This window comes from Trachinotus anak, unplaced genomic scaffold (genome assembly GCF_046630095.1).
Source record: "Trachinotus anak isolate AG129_WGS33_773 ecotype Australia unplaced genomic scaffold, CSIRO_AGI_Tana_v1 ptg000008l, whole genome shotgun sequence".
Lineage (NCBI taxonomy): Eukaryota > Metazoa > Chordata > Actinopteri > Carangiformes > Carangidae > Trachinotus > Trachinotus anak.
In genome coordinates this window covers 13,420,260-13,427,764 of record NW_027273859.1, presented here as the reverse complement: position 1 = coordinate 13,427,764, position 7,505 = coordinate 13,420,260, and the positions used below count along the sequence as shown (strand labels likewise).

Genomic DNA, 7,505 nt, shown 5'->3' with positions numbered 1-7,505 from the left:
TTAAATCTAACAGGGGTATACTCATGTACAGAAGACATTTGTCTGAATGGAGGATCTTGCTACAAAACTGGCAACATCCATGCTTGTAGCTGTGCTCCTGGCTACAGCGGTGATCGCTGTGAGACAGGTAGGGAATTGTTAATCAAGAATTCCTCTCAACATATCTCACTTCATTAATGTTGACCTAAGAATTTTTAAATTTATCTTAAAATTAGTTTTATCATTTTGAGGACTACGAATTGTTTTTACCATTTCCTTTTAATAATCGTTTCCATTTTTTATGCAGACATTGATGAGTGCCAGTCAAACCCTTGCCGCAATGGAGGTACATGTGTTGATGGGCTGGCTTCCTTCACATGTGTGTGCCTGCCAAGCTACTCTGGGCTGTATTGTGAGGAGGGTAAGTTTGTGGCAACTTGATGGATTCTCCCCTAACTTCTACCAGAGTATTCTGTTTCAGATCATTGACACCTTTACATTTCATTATTGTTGTTAAGTGATTCCAGCAATCATCTAAACTGTCTACACTCATCTTAGATGATTTTCATATGACATGATAGAACACTCAATGTAATCACTAACCTGAGTCCCTGATAAATAAACCAGAATAAATAGACTATGTGTCATTCAAATGTTAGACACACCACTACCACCATCCAGCTGTATACACTTGTATTGTCTTAGGTTTCCCCCAGGCACTGAGTAAGAAAATAATAAAATAATCACTTTCTTTATCTCATCACCACAATCACACATAATAACCCATGAACTTTAGTTTCCACAAATTTCAGACACACAGACAGTTGACACATTTTCAGTGTACCCTGTTTCAGACATTCAGTTTTATTACCAAGTCAAATGTGGTGTACAGTACAGGTATGCTACACTTCAAGTCAGTTCTTGACAATTAGATTAGAAATCACACAAGTTCCTGAGCAATTACTGGGTTACTAAGTTTATCTATACAATTTCTGGAATACAGTGGAATCATTTATTCTAAAGTTCCTATAACCTCGTAATTTAACTTTCATTTCCAGGATGTGCCTTACTTTCATCCCAAGTGTGTTGAAGTCAGGGCATCAACAGGCTTGGCTGATTTCTCTTGACCAATGTCTACACCCAAAATTTTGTCAGGATCGCTCATGAGTGAATCACACCCAGTTTGTGTACTCAGACACAGATGTTGTCTTATAAGGTTTTGCCAAAGGAAAGGGAGAAAAAGTAACTTGGAGAGGCGCAACCCTGAGAAAGGCTCTGCCTCTATCAGTGTTCTGAGGCTAGATTAAGAAGGGGAGGGAGGGACTAACAGACAGTAAACTGAGTTATTGCAATTTGGATGCACATGCACAGTCACAATCAAAGGGTAAAGATGACAGTGGTATTAAGTGTGACTGGGAAAAGCTTTTAGCGCTTGCTTCCATCCTTGCATCTGTTTGCCTCACCATCATAACATTATCTAATCTACTGCATCTACAGTGTTCTTCACACCTGAGTATACTGACCCTCAGGCCTGCTGTTACCTATTGTTTTCTATTGCCTCTAATAAAGATGAAAGAGAAACAATGTGATTGATTAGTTCCTACAGCCCCTAACTAAGACAGATGAGGCTAAAACAAGAAGGATTCCTATTAAGTGCCAATTACCACTCAAAGGTGTAATTGTTATGCTAAAGGATATGAGTCTTTTCACTTTACTTCACAGGTATTCATACATACAAAAACCCAGAAATTAAGATTCCAAATTACTTTCAGATTCCTGGGTAAATGAATGGAGCATGAGACATGCAGTTGTAAAGAGGTCACATAAGTCAAACCCTGAAGTTTATCCTCCTTTGTCCTCTGTTGATCTGTTGCAAATCTGTTTGTCCAGTATGCCTAATTCTCTCTCTCGCTTTCTCTTCCATCAGATACAGAAATATGTGACTATGGCTGGCATAAGTTTCAGAGCCACTGCTACAAGTACTTCCCTCACAGAAGGAACTGGGACACAGCAGAGAGAGAGTGTCGCATGCAGGGGGCTCATCTCACCAGCATTCTCTCCCACGAGGAGCAACAGTTTGTCAACCGTAAGTTAAAACTCCCAATTGAACATAATCAAGCCCTACTTTAGGAAACCTATATGATAATATTGAAATAGGAAAAGGTCTTTGTTAGAGTGACATCAAATAAACACATAACGTGGTCGTACTAAACAGTAAATGCAGGAAAATGATTCAGACATTGAAAATGCCATTGCTATCTTTTGTTTCCTCTTGCACTTTCTGTAACTGAGCAGTCCTAAAAAGGACATATGGCAACAGAGAAATGTAATCTGCTGTGTCTCACTCTACCCTGTATGGCAGGTCTTGGACAGGATTACCAGTGGATCGGCCTGAATGATAAGATGTTTGACAGCGACTTCCGCTGGACTGACGGCAGTCCTATGGTAAGATAGGTTCTCTTCTCACATATTTTTGTCTCAACAAACATGGCACAGAGACAGTGTAAATATTTGGATGTGATGCTGGTGACAGATACAGTCATCTAGGGAGGGTCGTTCTTTTCAGGGGCTGTGGTGACTTTCTCATGACGTACTCCCTGCCTCATATCGCTACACCCTGGTGGGTTACTGCTGTGGTAATAAATCTGATGTGAACCATGCTGTAAGGGCACCATTGAATCCTTTTAGTCAGTGTGAGTCCGGCGCAGGAAAACAACTAGTTGCAACAATGCAAAGAAGATGACAGTCCAATGTGAAAAATGCACACTGTCGTATTTATAAAACAGCACAGAAGTCTGTGTTAGCTATAGTGTTTGTAGCTGCTGAAGATCCCCCTCACAAGACAGGAAAGTGGCTAATTACGATGTTCATCCGTGTTGCACAGACTGATGTCCTCACTTCAAAGATATGTCTCCAGGACCAGAGATAGAGGAAGTATAGACACAGCCTTGGGGTTAAAAGATAAGCACAGAGTGCCTAAAGGGACCCTTGCTCAGCTGAGAGATTGAGGGGTGATGAGGGTGTTAGTGACGTTGTGTAGAGGGGAGTTTGGCAGGCGTAGACAGGTATGGACCCCCTTTAACCCCTACACACATCAGGGGGGCCAGCCAGCAGGAAGCCACCCGGGGGAAGGGCCAACAGACAGGCAACTACAGATGGACAGCATCTGTGCTCAGCTGCAGAAAGAGAGCTCAGGGGGTCTGAGTGGGTGGTCACCTCCACTGGTTTTAAGTATAATAAATAAGACTACTTTAAAGAAAACTGTGAAATATTTACATTTGGAAAAAAAAAATATATATTGAAATTAGATTTATTTCAGCACTAGGACACTGAAACACCTGAGTTGACATGTTTTTGGATGTGTGTGTGTGTGTGTGTGTGTGTGCATGTGTGTGTGTGTGTCTGTGGGTGATCAAAGTTTGTTTGATTATTTTGAGGAAGATGTAGGCCTGCTGTGCAATTGATGGGTCACGTATTTGTTAACTTGAAGTGAGCAGAGCAGGAAGTCAGTGTGTGTGTTTGTTAACCATAATGACAGAGTAGCAGGGCCTCAGGGCATGATTGGAGGAGTGGGGGGTTGACAGCTTTGAAGTAACTGTTTGAACCTAGAATGCGCTGAAAGACTACAGGTAACATCAATTCCTGCTCTACAGCTGTGTGTATACTGTATAAGTGTGTAAATGTACAGCTGTGTGTATGGAATTTTGTGCCTGCAGAATTACACATGTAATGCTAGGTATGCAGACTGTGTGATGAAATGACATAACTCTTATGTTTGTCAATTATCACAAAGCCTCTTACTTCTAAATACACATTACCTGGAACATGGATACCAATCATGCCAACTATATAAGGTCACATCAGTGTGTGATATAAGTCACTGGTCTGTATTGTGTTGCAGAAACCTGTTAAAAATCCTGCTCAGTATTATATTTAGATATATAGTGGCTTACTGTGAGATTTACGGCACAGTAATGTTGCTGCGTGTGACATAAACATAGTTTAAAAGCCCATTCTGTGTCTTGTGTAAATCATACAGACCTTGCAAGGGTCCCTCAGAGCTGAACTGTGATGATGTAATAGTTACGGAGTTGAAGTTGATTCCCAGAAAGAAACAGTTGTTCCCTCTTGTGGCCGTCAATTAAAATTACAGTGACAGGAAACTGCTGCCAACTTAGCACAGCATCTCTATTTTGGGATCACATCTGTGGAAGGAAATAGGCAGATGTAAAAATACATTTGCTTATTTTTGTCATTTGTCATTCAGTTCATCAGGCATATATACAAAATAGGTAGCTACTCGTTCTAAAAAGGTTACAATGATGAAGATGAATGAAATAGTCTCCATCTATGTTAGGAATAGAATTAACACATTTTATGATGGGTTTAATAAGATACATTCAAAGGAAAGATTCTCTAAAGGACACATAATCCATTATCATGTCCTACTCCTTATACTCTGCTCTTTTATCTGTTTATCAGCAATATGAAAACTGGAGGCCCAACCAGCCTGACAGCTTCTTCTCTTCTGGGGAGGATTGTGTAGTGATGATCTGGCATGAGGACGGCCAGTGGAACGATGTTCCTTGCAACTATCACCTTACCTTCACCTGCAAGAAGGGCACAGGTAATAAAATGCTGGCTCAGATCATTTTAATTTACTGAATGCATGCATTTAGAAGGGGGAAAATACAAGTCCGATGGAGGTCGACTGTTCCTTGACTGCTCATTGTGACTTCTGTTTCTCAGTGGCCTGCAGCCAGCCCCCCCTGGTGGAGAATGCACGAACCTTTGGCAAGAAACGTGAGAGGTATGAGATCAACGCGCTGGTTAGGTACCAGTGCCGGACAGGCTTTATTCAGAGACATGTCCCAACTATCCGTTGTCGTGGGAATGGACAATGGGATGCCCCTAAAATCACCTGCATGAACCGTAAGTACAGCAAGTGTTGCTAAATATATATACATCGTTCTGTGTGTCTCATATGCTTTTGACAAACACTCATTGTTTTAGTGTTTCATTGTAATATATGATTTTTCACTGACAGCATCAAGCTATCAGAGGACTTTTATCAGAAGACATCAACACAATAGTCTCTACAGCATCAACAACTTCCAAAGATGGCCGGATGAGGCCATCCGCTTTCACCAACAGCGCTACCGGGGAAGGAGAGACAGGACTGAACATAAGCAGAAGAGACAGTGATCGCTATGTAACATGGCATAACTTACCCAGGACAAGAACACATGGCTGATGCTTGTGTGGAAAGAGGTAAACGTACAAGAGAAAACTCATCAAAGAAACCAAGAGGATAATCTGCAGTTTTCTTGCATTTTGGATGACGATGGAATCCCATACAGTGCCTTTTAAAGAGATGTTGACATATCAAGGGCACAATGCCAATGTGGAGAAAATACTTTCAGCTGGCTACTGGAAAAGCAAAAAAATATTCTCATCATTCTTTTTTAAACTGCGGACATTTTGTCTTTGTCCTTAGCTTATCAAATAATACAATCATGACTGTTATCTAATACCTTTGTACACCAACTGTGCTATTTAAAACTACCATAAGTGTTCCTTATTCATAGAAAAAAAGCTGTTTTGAAATTATAGCGCTTATGTTATGTAAAGGAATCAATTATGTTATTGTGCTGTTTTAAGCTGGACTTTTCATTTTAATGAGCATACATATATATTTAAGCCCTCCACCTTTAACTATATTCTTTGTCAAGAGATCCAGGTTTGGCTTCTCAGAACACAAATGGAAGCATCAGTTGCAATGACTGATAATGCAAAGGACTCAAACTCATACTCATGGTAGAGTACTATATCACAAGCATAGAACTATAAAACATTATAAAGAATCTGTCCTCAGTCTTCAAATCCAATCAACGGAGGCACAAATCATATTCTGAGACACAATTTCATAGCTTTGTGAGTGGTAGTTCTTTAGATTCCAGATTAATGAGACACCCAAGTCTGGGGAAATTGCACCAAATTGCTCAGTTAACTGTTGGAGACCTTTGTGCTGGCAGCTTTCAAAGCACCAAATTACCACCTTTCAGTAGCTCCAGCCTTCACTGGATGTCATCGATGTCTTGTCAAGATAAAAGTCTATTGACAGATTTCTATAGAGAGATTAAAAAAAAACAAAAAAAAACGTACTGATATTTTTTTTGATTCTTTGCAACTTATTATGAGAGATTTGTCTCTAAGTACCTTTCGACAAAGCCTTTATCCACTGATGGAAATTGATGGCCATCATCTGCTTTAAAATGAAAGAAGGGAAGTGTGGCTCAAGTAACCTGTATTTTCTGCTCATGTGTGTTCAGTGCATAACCTACAATTAGTTGCTACAGCATGTTTACAATGATTTTAATGCTGTTCATAATCACACACCAATGAGTCTGGCTGCCATCTGTTGCTGCTGTGCCGTAGCTTATAATTGGTCTTTTTTTTTCTTCTGCACATTTAACTTTTCTGCTTTCGTGGTCAATTGAAATCAGCCATTGAGGGAATGTATTTTGTGAGACACTCAAAAAGACTTGAACGTAACGGCTTTTTTTGGCAGAAATACATAGAATTTATTTTCAAGCTGCTCTGTATCTCCTTATTTGTGTAATACTGACTGGTGAAATACAATGCTGTCACCTAGCCCAGCAGTGCTCTTCCTATGTTTTTATTGTATGTTCAACAGGAGACCAGCCACAATCACAACTTTCTAAATGGGATGCACTGAGGATGAAAGATTTCCTAACAATATGATGGATTTACATGTCTTTTTACATCCTTAATGCCAACAGTGGACCAAAGAATATGGTGGGCCCCATCGGCTGCAATAATGTTGTTCTGTAACATTAACACAATATTTGTACATGTGGATGGTTAAGTGTGTCTCCAGCCATTTTTTTAAATGGAGAAATGTTGTTTTGTTTTGTCTGTCTTTGAATGTCTGTGTGTGTGTTTCAGCCTTAATGTGCACATAATATCATTTTATATTTATAACAGTTTTTTATTTTACAATGTGAATGCCTGGGATATTTGTGAAATCTTTTTTTTTTTTTTTTTTTTTTTAAAGAAAATCAAACTTTTTGAAACGTTTTTTCCTGCTTTAAATCACCAAAGAAATAAAATAAATATATGGATATCAAGAACATTTAATTTGGACTTTTTAAAAGAAATGCTGCATGTTCTCCCTGTTTTTGTGTAGGTTTTCTCCATATGTGGTGGTTTGGTGGAGTAGAGGGTCTAAACTGTCCATGTTTTGTCTTTCTGCTTTGATGGAGTAGCAAACTTTTAACAGTATGTCTCTGTTGCATGCCTGGAATATGTTCCTTAATTGGAATATGAAGGTAAAGAGAATGAATGAATGAAAAATGAATGAAGGTCTTGCACTAAGGTAAATTCTGCACAGAGTAAATAGTTTTGTGGTTTCACCAGCAGGTAGTGCTATCAGACTAAGCCATAGTTTTATCTGCTCAGTACCATGGAATAGGGTAGATATTTCATTTCTGTCCCTAAAGCAC

At 39.4% G+C, this 7,505-nt stretch overlaps 1 protein-coding gene across 1 annotated transcript in view; it reads left to right on the top strand.

Moving 5' to 3' along the window:
* The window catches only part of LOC139624765 (uncharacterized), a 39,634-nt gene extending 32,487 nt beyond the window's left edge, over positions 1 to 7,147 (top strand). Inside the window, exons 8-14 of the mRNA XM_071484141.1 lie at positions 14 to 127; positions 287 to 400; positions 1,907 to 2,065; positions 2,342 to 2,424; positions 4,462 to 4,606; positions 4,729 to 4,911; positions 5,027 to 7,147. Of these exons, the coding sequence (XP_071340242.1) occupies positions 14 to 127; positions 287 to 400; positions 1,907 to 2,065; positions 2,342 to 2,424; positions 4,462 to 4,606; positions 4,729 to 4,911; positions 5,027 to 5,184 (956 nt within the window). The 3' untranslated portion in view covers positions 5,185 to 7,147. The remainder of the gene's footprint in view (positions 1 to 13; positions 128 to 286; positions 401 to 1,906; positions 2,066 to 2,341; positions 2,425 to 4,461; positions 4,607 to 4,728; positions 4,912 to 5,026) is intronic.
* The last annotated feature ends 358 nt before the right edge of the window (positions 7,148 to 7,505 follow it).